The following is a 22,602-nucleotide window of genomic DNA, read 5'->3' on the forward strand; positions in this document are numbered from 1 at the left end:
CTGTCTTGTGGGGCCTTCCTGAATGGACTCAAAACACACATCAATCTTTATTACTGCTGTCGCTCCCCCTGCAGAGGTGCTCTCCCTCAAACCCACTTTTTCTTATGCAGAAACAAGGGCTTTCCAGCAGATTACCCACACCTATAATTACACTTGAGATGCCAGATGGTCACCTGCTGATGGGAAGGTGATCTAGCAGGTGACCACCTAACAAACAGGTGACACTCTGCCAGGGTGGCACAAGACATGAACAAGCCAACAGCTAAGGTGATACAGGTGGCAGTGTGCAAAGAGCTCTATCAGCTGCATTGATAGGGAAGGGGGGGAATTGCATGAAGAATGAACCAAGTACTTACCACTCTCTACTGATTTCTGAATAAATATTTTTTTCCCTCAAAAATAAAAGACTTAGCGAAAGAAATTTGTTGGTGGGGCGTTTTTTGTTTTGTTTTTTTTCTTTCCTGTACAGTCACAGTTGTGTGGGGTCCTTTGCTTCCCCCTGCTGTCACCCTGAAACGGCACAGGGTGGGCTGTGGCTGCAGCCAGCCGTGGGAGTGGGGAAACTAACGAGGATGGGCTCCGCCGCCAAGCGCTCCCGCATCCCACAGCTCCCGCGGTGCTGCCGTCGAGAGCGGTGAGAGCGGGAGGCCAGCGGGAATAAAAGGCAGCGAGCCCCCCCTCCGTGCCTCACCGCCCACGGGCAGAGTCCCAGGGAGGCAGGCAGAGCTCTGGGGTCCCAGCGGAGAGGGCTCTCCCAGCTGGCTCCCGCCGAAGGCCGGATTTTGCCGCTCCTCTGCCCCATCTCCCACACGTGCAGGTGAACGGATTTGGCACCCACAGCGCTCGCAGGTAAGAGGGGTTTGCTGGGAACTGGACAATGTGCTGGCATGAAAGCCAGTGTGGGGCTTTGTGGTTTGTTAGGAAACCGCGTCTGGAAGAGGACTTTGTTTGGAATATTTCAGAAAAAGAAAAAGCAATTGTTCCCTCTAGCAGGTCTTAGAGAAAAGCCCTTGCTCTGGAGGGGTTTGCTGGCCCATGTACACCTCCTGTGTCCCAGCAGGGATCCCCTGGCAGTCAGAAGCCATCACGTGGGAACTGGGATCTTAGGAAGCCCCACCAACTCTGCCTGCTGTGTCCACCAGCACAGAGTGGGGCACCTGCATCCGGGAGAGAGAAGAGCTCAATTTGAAAAGTCTGAACATCGTAGTACCACCGTGGATGGACATGGCTCTTGTTTGGACTGACACATGGTGGGGTCATCCTGAAGTTGTCTTTTGGCTTTGCTGTAGGTCAGGCACGCACCAGTCAGAGCTCACCCCCTTTTGACTCCTATTAGCTAAACATTTAGGATGAGAATAATGACCAGAAAAATAGTTTAAAGCTAAAACTAGCTGAAATAACAAAGGAAACAGGCTGGAGGGTCTGTGCTACACACACTTACCACTGCTGCTTGTAAGGGGCAAGGAACTGAGTTACAGCAGGCGGCAGAAATGTGAGACACAGCATCTGTTCTGGGTGGGCAAAGCTGGCTGCTGGCCACCAGCAGTGAGGGCACTCAGTGAGGAGTATCAGACAGCCTGGAACAGGCACGGCGGTGCTGTGACTCTGGTGTGGCTCAGCTGCAACCTGCCACCCCAAAAAGCAGCTGTATGGAAAGGCTCCAGCCTCCTGCAAGGGGTTCAGAGAGTTGTCCCCACTGCTTGCTGGCTCTTCTAACCCAAGGGCAGGTTCCTTTCCACTGGGGAAACAAAACCTAGGGAAGGACTGATGGGAGGAGGTCCAGAAGTTGACTTTGGTCTTTAACTTTTTTCCTGGCTGAGTTTTTTGTTTTTCATATGACTTTTCCAACTCACTATCAAACTGGGAGCAGGTATAGAGGGGCAGGACACCTTCCTGCCCTTGTATGCCACCAGTCTTTTTGCTGCGCCAGTTTTAGATTCTTGTGAGTTTCAGTGACAATTTCTCTCTTTCAGCTGTGAAACAAAACCATTTTGCAGCTGCCTGGCTGCTGAATTGCACTTTAGCACCCTCACGCATTGGCACAAAAGAAAATAATTCATCCTTAACACCCACAGCAGCTTCTGCCGAATCACCAAAGGTGTGGGGGAAAGGGGCAACACCTCTTTATCTGGCAAATAGAATGAATTCTCTGAGGGATTTGTCAGTCCTGGAGAAGTCCAAGCCAACATCTGAGGAAGGACTGAAACCATTACCTGGTAGTTATGTGTGTTGTGTTCTTGTGTGAACAGGGTTTGTGCACAGCCATCATGAAATTGCTTTCTTTATCTCACCTGTTAGAGCCGTGCACCCAGAGCTCTGAATCACGGTCACTTCTGGGCTCTGTCACTAGATGGTGACATGCTTCCAGATACCGAGTCCTCCTTCAGTTTGTCTTTTTCTTTTAGTGTATAAGGGCGGTAAATAAAGACCAAAAAACGTCCAGTTTACCCTCTGCATATGGGAAAACAGCATTCCCAGCCACTATAAATTCTGCTTAAGATAATTTGATATTTAACTGATTTTTAATATGGCATTGGATTGATTAATATTGTTTCTGTAAGAACTACTGCTTTAAAAGTAATTTTAGTCATAAACCTTTACATAATGACTAATATTCCCAATCTATGCACAAATTAGAACACCTTTGTCAGAAGACATTGCTAGATGCAAAATGAATGCCTGTTTGTGCATCTTCTAGAAACAAACCTGCACTCAAATCTTTAAAGTTGATATGTCGTTTGCTTGAGAAAAGTACCAGTTTCCCTTCCTCCTTTCTTTTTGCCCTGAGCATGAAACAGTGCTTATTTTTTTCCTTGAAATGCTCATCAATAGTTGCAGCCCACAGGCACAGCATTTGCTCTGCTGAAGAAGGTTTGGCGGCAGGTATGAGGCACAAGCACTCACCAGAGGTCAGGCACTCATATGTCATTTCCATTCCAGTCATTTCCATTCAGTACTGATGGAGATGTCCTCTGGGATAGGAAGATGAGGGCTGGAAAAGGAGAACTAAATTCCATGAGACATCTGATGAGATCAGGAACACTAGAAACCTGGATGTATACATTGGTGGCTGGCTGCTGCCTGCAAGGTTTACTGATCTGGTGGGATGTCTGTGAATGCCTCAGTCCCTGACTCTTGCTTGGTCATTCACCCACAGGTCAAACCACACCTGACTCTATTAACTGCCAGGAAACAGAATCTGCAATGCCATTGTGCAAGGAGCAAATCCCATCCCCTTCCCATGGCAACAGGGGGTCCTGTCTGGGCTTGGGGACAGCCCCCTCTGCTCAGACATGACTAGCAGGGCTTGGACAGACTTTGGAAAGGGGTATGGCCATGGATCAGCTGGTTGAACAAGTCTGCCTTTATCTTCAATACATGCCTGGGACTCCGTGGTCCCTGGTAGGCTCTGGGCCAAGCTGGACACAGCATTGCACAAGGAAGCCCTAGGGTGGATCTCATGGCAACTTAGAACACAGTGAGGCTAAGCTTAAAATACTGCTCTTTAACCATTAAGAAATCTAGAGGCTCTTTTGAGGTAGGTGCAGGAGTGCAGCTCCCCTTATCCTGGCCTCCTCCACACACACCTTCCTCAGTCACACAGCTGCTGGTGGTGGTAGACCTGTGGTGACCCTGGCCAGAAGCTGCGGCTTGGAGCATGTGTGTGTATGTGTGTGTGTGTTTGTGTGTGTCTGTGTGTCTGTGTGAGCTTTCCACACTCCCATTGATGTGGAATGCTACTTAACTGTCTGGTGCTGTCTGAGGGCTGAGATGTCTGAGGCTCGGATGCCTGGCTGCTTGCTCATCCCTCACCCCACCTTGTAAAAATTCTTCTTTACAAGGAGCTACTTTCTAATCCAGCTACTTTTCTGTCAAAGGCGTGTTGTTCTGGGCTTCCTGTGGTTTGCAGTTTTTATTCCATATTCTTCTTCAGAATCCTCCTTGACCTTAAAACTCTTTTCATCCTCTCTCCTCCTTTTTTTCTTTAATTCATTTTTGCTCACCAGTCAATTCTTGCTGAGGTTTGTGCACCAAGCCCCACCTGTCTCCCTGGGTTTTCTCATAACAGTTAAATACTTTGTTCTGCTCGAAACCCAAAGTGAAGACAGAACCTTTCATAGCTTTCAGGAAGATGGCATTAATACTTCTCCCCCAGCCTCCCTGTGAGCCATGGGCTTGAGCATCATCACCAGCAGGCAAGCCTGGGGCTGCTGGAAGGTATACCTGCCTCTGGGTATGCCACACTGCTGGCTGGGTTTCTGGATGCTTGGGGTTTTTGAGGGTAGTGAAAGCTTGCCAGCATGTGTGAGAGTACTCTGAGTCAAGATACTTGGTAAGGTAAAGACACTTCTTATAGCCATATTAATTTCTCTGTCTCCACAGGCACCCCAAAAGGTTCACCACCATGGCTGCTGGCCTGGAGAAAGCCTGCCACCGGTGCATATCTAAAATTGCCAGCAATGGTAAGGCAATTCTGGTAGCCATTGCCTCATGTATTTAAGCAGCCCTGCTGCTAAGCCAAGCATATAAAGGAATCACAATGCTACCAAGTCCCACCTGAATCTTCCACTGAAGTTTCCTTTCCTAGATAATTTTGGGTACTGATGGAGTGTGCAATAGTAACTCTACCCTAACAGCAGCTGCCTCTTGCAGTATTTGAAGTATAGCAACTAGCACAAAATTTCAAACAAACATCACCATGTACCTAAATATGGGCAGCAACAGACAGCCTAAGCAAAATAATGTGTTTGCCTCCTCTCTGAAGTGTTACCTTACACATAGTGCAGCAGAAGCATCCCCAGGGAAAACCACCTTGTGAAGAGCAGCACAGCCAGCCTGAGAACAAACTCTCCTAGGAGCAATTCCCACCAAGCAAAACTGCTGCCAGCCTGTGTGATGGCACAGGGACACAAGTCTAGGGAGGGAATGTGGTCAGGAATATCCCTCCTTTCACCCAGTGAGATCTGGGACAGGTTATTCTTCCCTCTGCTTGCCTGCTCCCTGGCACAAGGGCCACTGCGGGTGGGGGTATCCCCCATAAGCAGCCCCTTGCTGGGGTTTGGAAGCATCAGTTATCTGGACAGAGGTTCTTTTGCATGAGAGCCTGGGCTTGACCAGGTTTTAAAGCAACTGGTTCTCCCCACCCAGGGTGGAGTTCACAGAGGGCTGTAATGAGCTGATAGCTGGTGGAACAGGCTGATTCTTGCTCTCCAAGGAGCAATGCAGCAGAAAGTTGACCTGGGCTGAGGCTGTGCAAGCTTCACAGAGGCACAGGAGAAACACTCTTCAGAGGTGGGGTTTTGTAAGATCAGGGAAGCAGTCTCCTCAGCAGGAGGCTAAAATCCATGGGTTTTAAAGCAGCTTACTCCTGCTGACTGCATCTCCTTTTCACTCTGAGATGCAAGTGCCTTTTGGTTTCACTTCTAGGCAGCAGAAATTTCTAATTCCACTCAAATACAAGAAGCAGCAAACCCCTTGACCACTCTTCCTAACCGGTACTGTACCCACACTAATTGCTGCATTTGCCAGTCTAGGATGTTACCTCGGAGTCTTCTATACTCCTGATCTTTGCTTTGCCTGAAAGGCTCTCAAAGCTCAGAATTAACTTTTGTTAATGATTAAAACCCTCAACTCGCTGTCTTACAACCTGGCAGAGAAAATCAGGCCAAAGGGACAGAAAGCTCAGTCCAGGCATCCCTGCAGAAACCTGGCACAGGTAGAGGAGGAGAGAATATTTTCTGGCCCACTTTTTCATGCTCATCACTGCCCCAGGGGAAAGGAGGGCTGGGGAGTGATGGAAAACAAGGGGTGCAGAGCATGCACCCTATACTGTGATGAGTGCCTGGGAATGGAATTGGGACTCAACTGGTCCCTGTGGGATCCCTCACATCCTGCAGAAAGGACATGCAGGGAGGATCTGGACTCATTGGTGAATATTACAATTTAAAAGGTCAAAAGTGGTATTTTCTCTGATTTTTGCTCCTAGTGTCTACAAGCAAAATGTTACCATTCCCTGTTATTAAATTAGCACGGGAACTTCAATGACGAGAGAGAAAATAATTAACCCTTTAGAATTTTTTAAAAAATATTTGGATTGGTTCTGATCTCACCTATGTTCTTCTACACCAGAAGCACTCTCTTGGATACCTGAAAAGTTACCCATGAGTGAGGAACTCAGACATATCATTACAGAAAAGTATCTTCAGGTTCTTATTGTGCTTAAGTTCAAAATAAAGCTCAGCTTTAGCTATGGATCAGCTAATGTATCAAAAATTGATTTTATGTTCATTAAAATGCAAGCCCCCATGAAATGCAGCGATGCTTAATTTCACTTTTCCTTATCATCCTGTATTTATTTTTCAAAGACCTTTTCAGCAAAAGCCACATTTGTACCTTTGGTCTCCTGGTATTTAAATAGAGGTGGGTTGGCTCTCCCAAGAGCCAACCCACCTGTGGAGCATCTTTTCATTCTTGGTGTAGCAATTTAAGTTCAGTCTTCAATTTACTGACCAAAATAAAAAAGCCTAATCCACTACCCTGGGTCTACTGCAAAGCAAACTGAATGACTCTATATGTTATGCCTAAATATTGTTATAAAATTACTTCTGGAAATTATTCACAAGGGGCCAAATCCAGAATTTAGACCATGGCTTAACTGTAGTTCAGTATCCAGAGGCATAATATAAAATCCAGGCTAGACACTCTGCAATACTGCTCAACCCCCAAGGCAGCTACACATAGGACATAAATTTTAGGTGGTGTGATGCTGATATCTGGGTACCAAAGTTCTATATTGCAGGAATTCAACCCTGCCTAAGGAAAGAGTGGTGGAACACAGCAAACAGCTGGTGGCCCTGAGCTGGGATTTGGTCATTTTCCTCACATTTTCCCTGCCTCAAATGGTGGCTTTGCACTGGAACTAGAGGTCTCCATGAGAGTGGCTGTTCCTTACTGTGAATCCTCCAGCCTCTGAGTATCTAGTCTGCTCAAGGGATTAAATCATGCCAGGGATGGGATTCCTGCCATTCATCCCCAGAGACTATTCCATCAATGTATCTCCTTGCTATGGCATTTAGCCTCATGAACAGAGAAGTCTTTGGTTTTGCTCAAGGATATCTCATGTCTCTACTCTTTGGATCACTCACAGGTCCGGTTTTGAGTGCTCAAACCTTGCTGTTATTTTTTTTATTTGGTGGTGGCCAGCCAAGCTGAACAGGTTTAATTCCTTTCCTTCATGTTACTTCTTTCAAGTCTTTTCTGCATATCCCATCTGAGATAGTGACATTTTCCTGTGACTTGAAAGCACAGAATGACAGCCAGTAATCACAGCCACCAAAATCACGGGCAGACTCATCTCTGGTCTATAAAACATACAATCTTACTGGGGCTGGTTCTTCAGAAGATATGTCAAATCTTTCTCTGCCACCAAAACACCCTCACAGGTTGCATTCTTTCTTTTCTCCAAGTGCCTATCAGCAGTGCAGGTGATGCCTGAAGATGCCGTGCAGGAATGAAACATGGATGAAAATACCTGCTCCCCATCTGCACTCCAGCCTGTTACAGCACCCATGCTGCAGTGCAGCACACTGTGACACTGCTTGCTGAGCTACTGCATTGCCATCTGCGCCTGCCTCAGGGCATCAGCAGGCATGGGGCCCTGCCAACTGAATTTGACCCAAATTTCCTAACACCCAGACTGCTGGGAGTCAGGCCCCTTCAGAGCAGCATTCCCACAGGGTGTCATTCAAAGGGCATACTTTGGCATATTTTCACACAGAGTTTTGCTCCTCAGCTTGTTCATGCAGATAAATCCTGGGGTAACTGCAGACTTTGTTTGGAAGCTGGTAGTATGTCATATTAAAAAAAAAATTCTTTTTTATCCAGAACCTGACAGACTACAGAACAAATAGCAGCACCTGGGAGTGATGGTAATGTAACCAACACTTCATTTATTACAGTATTTATTATCAGAGGGCTTGTCACTCTACTGAGCAGCTTGCACTACAGCTGTATTAGCATATAACTGGGGAGAGTAGGTAGATTGAGATTTATAGTCATAAATAGCTTCTGAAAATCTTGTGAAGACTCTTACCTGAAAAGAAAGAAATTTTTCTCTCTCCTCAAAGCAAATAGGGACAGCCTGAGCTGATCTGTAACTTTCAAGTGCTTGGAAAACTCGTGGCAGCAAAATAAAGTCTGAGGAGCCCATGGGTGAATTGGTGTCACCTCCAATACTGCCTCCAGATCCCAAGCAGATGCCAGGGGGCAACAGGCTGTGTGTTCTGAGGCCAGGCACAAGAAGGGAGTGGCAGAGGACTGGGAGGAGAGCTGCAGTGCAAGGGCATGGACGTGGAAGATGCAAAGGTTCAGGCATCTGACAGAAGAGAGACCAAGACATACAGCCAAAACGTCAACAGTGCTCTCAAGCATGTTTACTTCTGTGGGGAAATCATGGCAAGAGGAACTCAGCCAAACAGCAGATTTAAATCAGCTGACTGTACTGCTGGGCAGGAAACACAAAACCTGCACCCACAGATCTAATTTTTGTGACCACAGATTTCAAGGAATGTGCAAGATATTCAGCCACCAGTTCTCTTCTTCCTCTGGTGTGATCCCAGACACTGGCTCTTCCCTCCATCCATTTCCCAGCATGTTGGGATCCACAGCAGGACTTCACCAGTGCCCCAGCAGGCACTGCCCTGCTGATACAGAGCAGTGAGGTCTCCTGCCCTGTGCCCAGGCACCAGATACCCTTTCGAGACATGCCTGGAAACACTTCCCTAGTTGTGCTGTGTTTTTAGAGACTACAGCCCTTTTTTGCTACTTATCACAGGAATGGGGTCAGGGTCTCCTCTGACCAGTCTTTGAAGAGATATCGCCGACATAAAAACAGCACAAAGCCCCGCGTGCGCAGGCAGGTCCTCTCTGCTGAGCCAGGCTACCCTGCGGCAAGTACCATTCTCTGAAGCAATTTGTCTTCGCACCAGAACGGGGCAGCACAGCCCAGACAAACCCAGGCAGAGAATGCGTGAATCCCGGCTGAGCAGCATTTCTGTGAAACCCCCACACATTTAGGGAAAATCAGTCTCTAGCGCTGCTAGCGACACTGAGAGTGGCTGCAGAGCCCTGCCAGTTGTGTAGGCAATTGTTGAAGAGTCTCACTTTGTTAAACATGGATCTGGAAGCCTTCCCAGACTATGCATCTGCCCCTCCAATTCGAGACCTAAGAGGCTGTAGCTGAATGGGGAGATAATGAGTAAATACATTCCCAGCGACTGCTTCGGGAGCGGAATTAATGAACCATTATCTCTCTCTCTTGAGCTCTGAGTGGTCTCTACCTCCCACTTCTCCCCTCCAAAAGCGGGCTCTTGGGCAGATGTCAGACACAAGCAAGCAAGGACACCTGTGTGCCAGATGTGCAGCCTCGCACATGGATGAGCCCCCTGAGCTTTTTTTCAGAGGTTACTGCAGCGTCCCTCCCCAGGGTCAGGCAGAACAGGCACTGCACAACTAACAAATGACACGATGCCTTCTCCTCCTCGTCCTCCTCCTGAGCACCTCCCGTGCCGCACGGGCAGGGACAGGAGGCAGCTACGAAACCACAGGCAGAGGGGTGACGTCGCTCCGAGGGCTGCGCTGCAGTGACAGCACTTGTGGCCACACCAGGCAGTCGGTGCAATGCCTGCAGACCTGAGCAGCACCCCTTCGGGCACCAGATAAATGGGTTGCCCAGCCTGTGGGCACTGTTTGCCCACAAATGATGTTGGAAGCCCGACTCATTTACAATACCATCACTTCTTGATATGAAAGAATAGTCTAGATAACAGCTAGCACAAAATGTGACATGTGGTGAAAAGGGAGGCTCTAGGCTGAGTTGTTCTAATGAGAGGCTGTCAGTGGTTGACAGAGCTTAGTCAAGTGTAGGACACTATTCAGGTAGAGGAAGAATTTCTGTATTATGCAGCATTCAAGAGATAGGAGTCTGAGTAAAAATAAGAGAGGGGGAGAGAGAGAGAGTGAGGGAGACTGGCCGACAGAAAGGAGGAAGGGGTGGCACAAAGGAACAGAAGTGCTTTCTTCAGCTCAAAATACCCTCAGTCTCTCCCAGTTCATGGAGATAACAAACATGCTACTCCTGAGAAAGATGTCTCTCAAGCTCTTAAGTGTAAGATCCTGGTTCTCTGTGGAGAAAACACGAGCAGCATGTGGGGGATGGCATGTTCCCATGAAAAGTGTCTGCGAGTCAGAAAGCCTGGTGGATCTGCTCTGAATTTTGATGCTGTTCCTATGTCCACTCTGTTTCTCCTTCTGTAAAACAGGCAGTGATGCTGCCCTTTTTCTCTAAGGAGCCTGAGGGTGGTATTTTGGCAGTGCTGCAGAATTTTCCAGAGCGGCACTGTCCGCAGGGTGCTGGCAGTGTCCTTGGACCTGCATGGCCAGGAGGACACCATGCACCTTGCAGAGGTTGCAGTTCTCTGGCATGGGGAACTGCAGGACACAGTTTACCCAGGGAAAGGGCTGGTCCCACGCCAACTCCAAATACTTGCTCCAAGATTTTTTTTGCAAGCCTCCAAGGAGACATCCTACTCCTTTTCTTATCCATGTTCTTCTCGGCCCCTCTGCAACCTATGCCGACCTGCACTTTGGCACCCTTAAGCACCCACTTGCAGCCTGAGCCATTTCTGGGAGGGCTCTGAAGGGACACTTGCCACAGAATGCCCTCATTATATTTTACTCTCATTTGGCAGGGCAGCGTTTCACTTCATGTTGCCAAGTGTTCATGATTAGGCACAGAGGTGACATCTTGTGAGACAGGCTGCTCACACTGTTCTAGACACTAGTGTCCCTCACCCACCAGGAAGGTAAGCACTCATCCTCTGCAGCACCTGGCTGGGCAGGGGAAACATCAAGGCTCAGATACACCAGCAACTCTCTAGGTAAGCCCCTCTGGTCCATTCACCTGCAGGGAGAGTCTGTGTGCATCCCTTAGAACACCCTTCCACACAGCTTAAAGCTGATCTAGCCCAATGACAAATCCCACTCCTTACAGCAGGGCTGCTGCCTTTGTGCTCATGAGCTAAGCTGGGTCAGGGAGTTAGACCAGCCAGAAACTATTCACATCTGTGATAAAGACAGTTTATTTAGCTATCAGTGAAAAGTAAGTGTAATGGCATTAAAGCTGCTATTTGCTTAGCAAACAGATACGGCTCATCAGTTGCCATGGATTAGCTGATGCAGAATTACTTGTTACTGCACAGTTGCCTGGCAGTGCCTCTGAAAGGGATGCAGGATAAGGCAGCAGTGGATGACTCCTTGCCCTTGGATTAAGTCAAGCTGCAAGCAGTAGCTGCAAAAGCAGTTTGTGTCTCTCACTGCATCCTGGAAGCGATAAAACATGTGCTGGTCTCATCACCACAAATGCTGCACAACACAGGTGATATTCCCACCCTATCAAGTGCACTGTATTTCTTCCTACACAATTGTCTGGATTTACAGAGCATCTGTAAAGAACTGGAGAGAAATGTTGGCCTCTAAACTTGAACTAGCCCAAATAACACGGTCTTTCTTTTCTCCTTCACAGCATGCTTTATATTTGGGCTCCTCGCTTTCCTTGCCTTACCACTGTCCATGACTTTTATAGGTAAGTTGACAACTAAAGTAAATTGAAAATAGAAACTTCCTGGCACTCTGTGGCAGGTTAACATATCTGGTGGAAGAAAGGAACTGGAAAATTCAGGGTTTCCAACTGTTAAACCCCTGTCTTGGTACTTTAGCTTCAGACAGAATCTCAGCCCACACTCCGTATCAGGAAGGAAGGAGTACTTGAATTCTGACCCTGTTTATCTTAAAAACCCCTCCAGTGTGTTTTACCTTAAAACCCAGCTTTGTATGTGGGAGGAAGCTCAGAATCTGACATATGAGAAGATTTCATTACTCAGGATCCTTCTGTATTAACTACACTGCAAAAAATTGTAGAAGTATAGTGCTTGAAGGGAAAAAGAGATGTTGTAGGCTGCTGTTTCTCTACCTTCTCAAAAGTCAGACCTGGTTTTGGCTGATCTGTCTCTGTATAACCCCTCAAAAGCTGGATTTGTGAGTAGCATTTCAAGATCAAATATTTAAGAAAGGAAAATCCTTTGAGCTGCAGAATTTTATACCTTTTAAAACTGCATAAGGCCTCTCTTTTCTTAAGCATCACCTTTCCCTTACCATTAACATAGATCTTTGTTTTTTCTGTAACAGTTCATTGCTCCCTTTGGGCCTTTCATATCCTCCATATGGGTTGTGAACCCCACTAGAGAAACATCAGTGGAGACACCAATTCACCTCTGCTTTTAGACAGGCTCATGTGCTCACAGCATCCCTGACAGATGTCTAACTTGCCCTTGCTCAAGGAAATTCTATGGTTTCCCAAGGAAGCTATTTCAACATTTTATTGCTCTCAAAGACAAAATATTTTTCCCCATATCCAACCTAAATCTTCCCTATGGCAAATTAAACAGATTACAGCCTGTCCTGCCCATTGTGGTCACAAAAACATATTGGTCACTGTCCTACTCAAGAGATCCTTTGAACTGTTTGAAGGCTGCTATAATAACCCTGTTCCATCTTCTCTTTTGTTTTCCCAGAGGTCTTAAAAACCTAATTCTTTCATCCTGACCTCACAGGTCACTGTTTCTGTAGTTTTTTTTTTTTTTTCCTCCATTTTTGCCTCCCTCCTTTGACCTCTGGCCAATGGAAGTATTTTTCCTTATGAATAAAAGAATGATGTAACACAGGCCTCCAGCTGAAACCCGAGGAATGAGCAGTGCAGGGTAATTAGCTCCTCTGTTTAACATGCAGGATTTCTGTAAACACATCTCAAAATGAAACATGGTCTCTCTGCACCAACTCATTTTCTCCGATTTAGTTTATGATGCGTTGTAAGCCCAGATGGTTTTTGGCAGTGCTGCTCTTTACCAGACATACCTTGTTTTTTTATTTACCTTGAAGTTGCCTCCCCTACACATAGTGTTTGGCTCTATCAGTTTTTGTCTTGTAGATTTTGAATGCCTTTTTCCAGCATATCCAGATCACTTTGAATTCAAAGTCCTCAGGAGCCCTTGCCTTTGAGAAGCTGTTCACCTGGTGCCTCATTACAAATTAAGGATGGTCCAAAGGAACTCTAGATGCAGATGCTGAGGGCAAGCTGCATCCCACTTAGACTTGGATTGTGTGCATCCACAGCCAGGCTGAGCGCTGTGTGTTGTCCTTGCAGGCTGTTGAGGGAAATGGACGTTCCTGACAGTTAAATTCCCACACCCTCTCTCAGGTGTCTGCCTTGAGATGAGGTGATTTTTAAGGCAGTTGGGATGCCTGGCCCATTGGCATGGATATTTATCCAAACCCACATAATAAGTGTTCAGCTAAAGGCTGGTGCTATTCCCTTAATCTGGGGCTTTCAAAGTACCACTCATGACTATGGTGGGATTCCAATTAGGATGTCCTAATTAGGAACCAGGGAGTTCTAACGAGGGATCGGGAGCAATTAGGAAGCAGGGAAATGGACTGAACTGCCACATCTCAACACTTCTGCTCTTCTATTTATCCATGACTTAAGATTGCTATTTATCCCTTAAGAAGATTCTAGCTTTAGCTTTTCCCCAGGCTGAATATGCCTGAACTGTGAAATAGAGATGGGAAGGTATAATACAAAATGTGGCATGGTTTCCATGCATACTGACATCCTGCTTTCTGGAAATGAATCCAGGTCTGGAATCTGACCACTCAAAAATATAATTTCTCAGGAATATTTCACAATATCTTTAGGATCAGTGAGAAGTGGAAAGTCTATAGTAAGATATTAGCCTGGAGCTCTGGATATCTCCTGCATCAGACACAGAGCCCTTTTTTTCCCCACAACTTACTGAAATTAAGAGATAATGTCACTATAATGTAGTGTTGTCAGAGGATATTGGTTTCTTGCAGCTCCATATCAGCAGAGGTATTTTTAGGAAAATGAAATGTCAAGGAAAATGCAGATATTTATTTTCCAAGCAAAACCCTATGATTTTCTGATAATATTCTGTTACCATGATCTCAGAAAAAAACTTGCTGATGTGCCTCCAGTCATTTTGGCTCTTGCTTCCTACAAAGGAAAACTGTGAGATAAAATACTTGCTAAAACTCAGAGATTAATAACAGGCAGCCCTGGTAATAATTACACGCTAACATTATACACTCTCAAAATTCATAATGCTGTAAATCACAGTATAATTCAAGCTACATGAAAAGGACTCAGCATATTTTCCAAGCTGCAGACTAGTGACATCACTTAAGCCATAGATTGTTTAGCAGCTTTTTCACTTTTACTGGCAGAGAAGATCCCTTTTTTCACTAAACACTCCAAAGGTATAGAGATTTATTTTAATTTTTTTTAGTTTCCAGGACAGTGAAGGATTACTCTCAAGAACCCATTCTTGTATTTTGTCCAGAGTACTTTTATACACAGAATTCCCCAAGGGTAGCTAAACCACATTTGAAAGCTGACGACACGGGGGTTTTTTTAATAAGTAGTTTAAATTGCCCTCTGTTCAAATTTAACCCAGTACTAGTACTACTCTTCATACACCAAATAGTTCTGCAAATCTAAAATGCTCCTGAGAATTGTCTGAAACCTATTCTCATACTCTGTGCCTTTACTTTGGAACCGGTCTTGTGCTTTAGCAATTATTGTTTAACGCAATCTTTCCTTGCATTCCAGTCCTTCAGGCAGTCCTCTGATTTGCTGATATGCTTTCTGATAAAATGGTGCCCAAAAGCAATTACTTTGAGAGAAATTCTCTGCAGCACCTAGATCCAAGAGTAAGGCCCACAGTCAGGGCTCGACTGAGGTCTGTGCTAAGTGATGACAGCTGCAGCCATCCATGAGGAACACCTGAAAATGGCCTGGCATGTTGAGGTCTCTGCCTCCCATTAGGAATAAAGTTGTGTAGTGGGCACCAAAGAGCGGATCAGCCTTGCTATACGGCAGCCCTCCTTTCCTACAGGTGTACTTCAGCCATTTCAGCTGAGAAGAGTAAAGCAGCTAAAAGAGGCCAATGCTGTATTGATTTTTATTTGTCCTGCCCCCTCATCTCATGGATAATCATGAGTCACAAGGACACTTGGTTGGTAGCAATCCTTTATGGGCCATGCCAGAGCACTGCCCCAAATGGTGCCCTTAGAGAAGCCATGGTCCTGTTTGCTCACAAGTGCTATTTCCACTTGCTGGACCCTGTGTCCTGGATCCCACTGCAGTGTTGTTCTGTGGTAGCCAAGAGGTAAAATGTGTAAGTACCTCTGCTTTCCCAAGCCTCCCATCTCTTGTTTTTTCCCCTTTGGATGCTGTTCAGGCTGTGTCTGATCTCGCACAGGTCTTTGGTTCATTCATTTGGACTCCTGTGCTGGTCTATGTTCTGGTCAGGCTCAATTGTTTTTCACTCTGAACCACAGATTGCTCTGGCTTGCAGGGAGCACTGCAGTAGAAGCAGATCTTTGATCTCTCATGGTCCATATATCCCATCTCTAGCAGTCAAAGTCATCTGTTGCTTATGGGAAAGAAGAGCTAGTACTGATGCTTTCCAACTAGTTTTGGTGCTCCCAGACAAACCAAACACATGCTGTGTGAGAACTGATTGGCACATTCACTGATTTCACTGTAACAAATACCAGTGCCCATCTGTCAAGTGTAGGTCCACATTTCCTATTTACACCTTGGGGTGTATTTTTAAAGTTACCACTGTATCACCTGCTTTGACCTACTCTTTCACTGTCATATCTGTCTGCAGTATTCTCCCAAAACCTACAGAGTGCCACTGTCTGTCACTCAAATCCTTCCCAAGACTGATTGATGTCATGTTATATATATGAAAGGATTCCATAATAGATTTGCCTGGGAAAGAGAATCAGAGCAGCATGAGAAAAAAAAAAAGGCATTTTTTTCTCGACTTTTTTTCCCCCTCAAATTGAAATCTCAGTTAACACACTGGAAATAGAAATTGCCTAGGTTCCTAAACTGAAATATATTCCCAGTGATCCCTGGCCAGCTGCTTTTGTGGCAGTCTATTAGATGGCCAAGTACTTTGGAAACCTTGGCAGCAGATTTCTGATGAACGTGATGTAATTTGTGACAATTTCCCTGCTGCCCACCCCTCTAAAGCTGGGAATCTGAGCAGGTCTCAATGTTACATAGTGGCAAAATGGACAAAAAAATTACAGCTTTGTAATAAAAATGAAAGGGGAGAGAGTCCAAATCCATCTAAGTGCAGCCTTTTCCATTTATACAAAGGTTGGTAATAAATACTTAATATAGAAGAGTCCACAGCCCTTACACACAGGGGATCACAAAACTGCAGACCACAAAACACTGTCCCATGTCCTGTGACTAAAGTCAGACTTGTAGCAAGCAACCACAATCCAGAGCACCTGTATTAGGCCATGCAAAGAGTGCAGGAGAGGTTCAGTACACGAGCAATGCTCTGGACCAGCAATAGCAGTGGATTTGGTGGACAAATTGACAAGTAAAGAGGATAACAGCCATAGAAAAGAAAAACCAAAACAAAACAAAAAAAACCCCAAAACAACAAAAACCTCCACCACACCAAAACCCACTGGTACTTCTTTCCTAATTCCTCCTATTCAGTGTAGTTCTGAAAATGGAGGCAAGACATTTCACCTGAGAGATATTTATCACTAAGACCAGCACATTCCTTTTGGTATCCTGTAACTAGGTGACTCCACTTATTCATAGAAAAGTCAGAATATCTCCTTGCAAACTTTTTATATAGCAAGAAGAAAACAGAAAATCCTTTCTACCCTGTGCAACTGACCCATCAAAGCCTTGAAACATGGGAACAATACCAATAAAATTACAGTGTAATGAACTGTTTAAAATTTCTGGAGATGCCATTGGATAAGAGACTTGGGCAGGAGATTCATCCCATCTAACTTATAGGTATCTACAGCTGGCTGTCTGGATTCCTTGTATAGCCATGGAGAGTCAGAAGTGCTTTCAGGGACCAACTCACCCGACCCATTTCAAATGATGAATTGAATAAATGATAAATGAATTGAATTTTAAAAGTGCCTATTTCTCCGTATTGACTACAGAGTGTAGAAAACTAGTTCACATATGGATGTCTGCATTGCAGACATCTATATTTGGACAGATGAGTTTTACTGCCACAGACCTGTATCACAAGCTTCAGTCTCTACTGCCAGCAACATCTTCACACAGCCATACACCCTCTTCCCTAAAACTTACCCAACTTTCTCTTTCTTACAGTAGATTTGAGGGTTGCCAGGGTCCTCAGCTCCATAACAACCAATTCTTTTATCCTCCAGCAACCCAAACAGCTTGGAAACTTGAGCTTCTACAGCTCCCTATCAGCTGCCTGGAAAGCTAAAACAGTTCCAGGTGCACCCACGGGTATTGGCTCCCAAGCTTCCAGGCATCTGACTCAGGAACATGCCACACTCATAGGAACTAATAAGCAGGAAAATCCTGGAGGAAGTTTATCAGAATTCCTTTTTTGTAGTTTTGATTTTCAGTGAATTTTCTACTGCTGATGAAAGTTTCCTGTCCAGCTCAGTCAATGGTAACAAAGAGCTGTGGCTGAAGCTAATGACCTCTATATGTTCCTGCAATTAGTATTGTCGGAAAATAGAAATGTTGGTTTTGTCTTTGCTCTCTCTTCTTTCTCCTGCCTTTTGCTTGTTCATGGCCCTCACTCCTCTAGTGGGAGGTGCAGCCTCCTTTTAATTCAGCCCCCATTTCAACAGACACAGGATACAAGTCTTGGGTGTAAGCGATACACTTCACTTACAGCCTCTATAGTTCTCACTGTACAGCTTGTTGCAATATCTGGTCACCTGAGATAACAAACATCCATTTTTGCCATTCAGGAATGAAGTTTTTGGAAGACTGCCCAGTTCAGCCACTGATTCCCTTATATCTGCTGGTGGGTGGTGTGATTGGCAGCTTAAAGGTAATGTGCCTTCTGTGTGTGAAAAATATTTTGTGTGACTCGACTTTGACTTGCTAGTTAAGACATGATGCTAGCTCCACACAGCCACATGCACCCAGTACTGGAGAGCTACCAGATCGGGCTGTGCTTGTTCCAGCACCAAAAGCACCTGTCAGTCAAGTGAGCTGCTAATGAGCTCAGCATTGTCCCACACATTGTGGTGTGACTTTCTACTGCACCACAGCATCTGTGCTACCATCCCTACTGAGGGAAATGGCTACTTATCATGGATGTCTGTGGTAAATGGGGTCTTTTTTCCAGAAGCAATCTTCCAAGCAGGTCAAATCTTCCTATATTATTTTCATACAGACAGGACAAAAAGCAAAGTTATTCTCCTTACTTTGGGAGTACTACAAAACCACTTGAGTTTGTTCATAGTCCTTCACAAGTTCAATTTACTCCCACTCTGACCTGGCCAGGAGTAAATGACTGCAGCAGAATCACTTCCTTCCAAAGTAAATAGATCCCTGCGACACAGCAGGGCTTATTAATCTAGATGCATCATTTTCTAACCACAACTGTCTATCTTCTAGTGGACTGTGCGTACTTATATCTTTGCTGAGCCACAGTCTGGAAGTTTGACAAGTAGAGGCACCCTCATACCTTTGATAAACCCTGGTCACTATAAAGCTACATAACTCTGCATTGACTCTAAAGCATCCACCCTGTTCTGACAGTCCCTTTGCAGGTGCTTTTAACTGGCCTTTAGGGAGCATGAAGAGCCTTACCACAACATTTCTAGCATGTTTTCTTTGCCAGGACTAAAAGAAAGGGGAAAGAATCCTCCTCTGCAGGTCTCTGCATTCACTGCGCTCTTTCAGAGTGGTAACGCAAAAAACCACAGTACATCACTGGGATATGAATCATGCCCTCCAAGGACCTTTGGTCAGTAAATAAGAAAATGGGAAAAAAAAAAAAAGAAAGTGCTTAATCTTGTTACAAGGAATTTGCTGTGTTGTGAGTTCTACTGGCAAATGCTTAGTCATTCGATCACACCAGTGGACTTATCTGTATAATCAAAGGTTCATTTAATAATAGATTAGAAAAGATTAGAGCAGAACTGAAAAGAAATTTTGAGGCTAGTGGACTGAAGCTTTCATAAAAATGTTGAACTCTTCTTAGCTATTTCTGGTTTAAAAGTCAGTTTTTCTTACTATAACTAAGGTGGCAAACAGATCAGTTAATATTCATGCTGACATCAATTAATGGTTTGAATTTTACTTCAGTTGACAGCAGAATTGCTTATTTTGCAGTTTGGCAGTGCATTTGGTCAGAGCTTGATTAGCTTCACTCACATGTTATCTCAGCGCTTGGTCTGCAGCCAAATTCAAGTCTCTCGCCCATCTGAACTCTGCCCACTGTTCTGTTCACTGACTGCACTGACTTCATCCAGCAGTGCCCTTGTTTGCACTCTGAAAGTTCAAAGGTCACAGAATGGGTGCAGGATGAAGTCTGAATGGATGCTGTCCTGTGGTGGACATGATCTAATAACAAGTCATTCTAGCCCAGATCTGTGCAGTCTGTAGACTCCTCATCTATTTCTTTACCACCTCCAGTCTTTTAAAAAGCAATGGTAACTGTTCACCACGGCAACTGAACCATTCTAGAGCACCCAGAGAGGCCTGTTGAATTCATGCCATGCTGCTCCATAAATGTATGTTCAGCAGCAAGTAACAATGTGAGCAACTGCCAGCAATTTCTTCAATCACGCTTGGCAAGGCAATATCCATAAGAATTAAATACACTTTCTGTGAAGTACTTAGATACAGTTGAGATTCATAAATCTACCTGGGAGGTCTCTCTGACTGCCTCAAACCCAATACTCATCTGCCATTTAAATCCACTCTCACTGCTGAGCTTGATAGAACCTGAGTGCTGAGCTGAAAGCTAAATGCACTGAAGTAGGCTTCAGGTCCAGCCACAGGCACCCTCATGAAGAAACCTGAAGCTACTGGCCACGCAGGTTTATCTCTCCTGTGCCTCATGAGTCTGTGTAAAACAAATGTTCATATGAGAAGATGATAGTTTGAGCAAGCCTGTTGCTTTGAGTGCTCAGTTGGATGTGAGACATCAGTTGAAACACCATTTTTTGGCCTATGTGGGTGCTGGGACTTTAAATTGTGTTTCTCAAAAATTGGTACCAACATCTGGTCTGGAAAACCAGTCGGTTTTGTGAACAAATATTTAATCATTTATATATAACCAAACAGTTTTCCAGAGAAGAGTAAGAATAAGAGAAAACTCTGGATTCTCTCGCTAAGCTTTTCCTATTGAAAATGGGGCACATGGAATAAAATCTGATCCTGGAAAAATATACACCTGAACAGGTTTTCCTTGCCCAGTATTCTGGAGAAAGAAAAGTGTAAAATGAGGGATGCTCTTCTCTTTCATTTCAAGCAGAAAAATGAGCATAGATTATAACTCTGTGAAAAGAGAACATGACTGAGAACCCCAGTGAATCTAGCTGTGTTCTTTGTATTGTCAAGACTAAATGAGAAATCCAGGCATCACTGATGAGTCCTACTGCATTTCCCTGTATACCAGACTTTCCTAACCACCTGGCATCATGGCATTCCACACACTTCTTTGCTAGTTTCAACTGAAGGCAGGAACGGGGTAATCTGGGAAAATGGCACTTAATTGAAGAAAATTTGACAACAGTATATTGCAAGCATCTAAAGCAATTTCTTTGAGGTTTAAGTCATAGTCTATATGCTTCAGAATTTGATATAAACTGATCCAACTTTATAACCATGGAAAAATAGAGTTAGAAGAGAAAAATCTACCCACTACAAGGCAGGAACTGCACTACTTAAGTCATTTAGCAGTTACTGTAATCTGTTCTTAAAAGTCTCCAGCGTGGGAGCTGCTGCCATCTCCCTACACAATCTGTTCCCATGCCTTTCCATCAGCAATTTTTTTCAAATGTATGACCCCCACTGGTGAATAACCTACAAGGAAAAAATGCATTATTTTCCAGCAGTACCTGCCTCATTTTTGGCTCCTTAGCCTTCTCTTACACTGTTTTCCCACACCCAATTTAATTTGACCCAAAGACTGGCAGTGGCCAGAAGTTGTTCAGACTCTCTGCAGACACCTCACTTATTCCCTTTTCTCCCCCAATGCCTCCAGGTGACTCTCCTGCTGTACGACTCAACCAGGATGAGGCAGCTGCTTTCCAAGTCTGTTGTGATTGATGATGATGATGATGACGAGTATCCCTGGAGGCAGAATGCTCACAAGTACTACGTCCATCTAACTCTCAGCCTTTTCCTCTTTCTCTGGTTCATTCTTGGGAACTACTGGGTTTTTTCTGTATATCTGCCAAATTTCATCCCGCCTTTTCATCAGCCTCAGGATTACTGTGACAAAACCCTGTACATTTTTGCTGTTGGTGTTCTCATTATTAGCCATACTGTTCTGTTTCTCCTTATCTTCTGTAGCTGCTGCATATACTGTTTTTCCAGGCAAAGATTCTCTTCTGAAGAAGACTAAATGCTACATAAATAAATCTCCAGATATTTGGGAAAGCGTGTACAACAAAGAACAGGCAATAATTCACCCTTGTGTACATCTTTGTTGTATGATATATATGTGTGATAGCAGTCAACTTCAAGGGGAAATGAAAAAATACAGTGACATCTGGAAATAGCTATGCTGGAATACAGCATAGTCTATGCAAAGCTGCTGCAGGTGCCAGGGTGTATTCCTGCTAACTTTTACATCCCATTTTTTAACTCTGGATGTTTTACCAGGAGTGAGCTCTTGCAGATGGCAAACTCCTCTAAAACCAGGTCCCCCTTTTGTTGTATATAGCACAGTACATCTTTGCCTACAAAAGTAGCCATGTTGTTCTCTTCACTGGGATCTGAACATCTCCCCATAGTCTTGCTGAGGTTTGCTACTGTCCCTGTGTTATAGATGAGGGAGCTGAGACAAAGGGTTGTATTCAGGCTACTTTGCAAAGCACGTGGACTCTGTGGACTCTGACAGTAACTGAGATGCTCACTAGAGAGCTATCCAGGCCACTGTCAGACTGGCCAGTATGCATTGTGATAGCAATACAGGCATGTATAAAAGGCAGCCTGAATATGGCCCTCAGGTCTCTTCTGAACTTAGACTAGGAAGCATCTCTATCTAATTTTGGGGCTAAACCAGATGGTATGAACACATCCATATATATCCAATACATCCAAAGTGAGCTAAGGCTGCTTTGCAAGTCTTTGGCTGAACTGAGCTTCTGAGTGTCAGATCGGTGCTTCAACGAGGGCTCAGCATTCCCCAGACAGAGGATACACTTTTTCTACAGCAGTAATTTGTCAATACCACACGAACACAAAGATTACTGTCAAACCATTGTGACCAAGTTCATAGAAAAAATGGTGTTACCTTGGTATTTTGAATGTAGACCACTACAGTAAGACATGGGTGGGGATGTGAGAATTTCAGGCAGATGTGTTCTCTACAGCAGTTCTCTGGTTGTGGTGTGAATGTACATTTGATTTGTTCACCTTGGTGCCGTACATACTGAAATCTGTACTTAATGGACAGATGC

At 44.9% G+C, this 22,602-nt stretch overlaps 1 protein-coding gene across 1 annotated transcript; it reads left to right on the forward strand.

Annotated features, from left to right (window-relative positions):
• The first annotated feature begins 4,405 nt into the window (after nucleotides 1–4,405).
• Nucleotides 4,406–21,791, forward strand: TMEM272 (transmembrane protein 272). Its single transcript, XM_059840373.1, has 4 exons — nucleotides 4,406–4,463; nucleotides 11,582–11,641; nucleotides 17,926–18,008; nucleotides 21,180–21,791. The coding sequence occupies exons 1-4, from the start codon at nucleotides 4,406–4,408 to the stop codon at nucleotides 21,540–21,542; spliced, it is 564 nt and encodes a 187-aa protein (XP_059696356.1). The 3' UTR covers nucleotides 21,543–21,791.
• The last annotated feature ends 811 nt before the right edge of the window (nucleotides 21,792–22,602 follow it).

Source organism: Haemorhous mexicanus, chromosome 2 (assembly GCF_027477595.1).
Source record: "Haemorhous mexicanus isolate bHaeMex1 chromosome 2, bHaeMex1.pri, whole genome shotgun sequence".
Taxonomy (NCBI): Eukaryota; Metazoa; Chordata; class Aves; order Passeriformes; family Fringillidae; genus Haemorhous; species Haemorhous mexicanus.

Bases quoted from the DNA above. Each gene is read 5' to 3' on its own strand.
- TMEM272 (XM_059840373.1), top strand. From the start codon at position 4,406: ATGGCTGCTGGCCTGGAGAAAGCCTGCCACCGGTGCATATCTAAAATT. The intron at 4,464-11,581 runs GTAAGGCAATTC...TCTCCTTCACAG, and splicing joins ATCTAAAATTGCCAGCAATG to CATGCTTTATATTTGGGCTC. The intron at 11,642-17,925 runs GTAAGTTGACAA...TTTGCCATTCAG, and splicing joins ACTGTCCATGACTTTTATAG to GAATGAAGTTTTTGGAAGAC.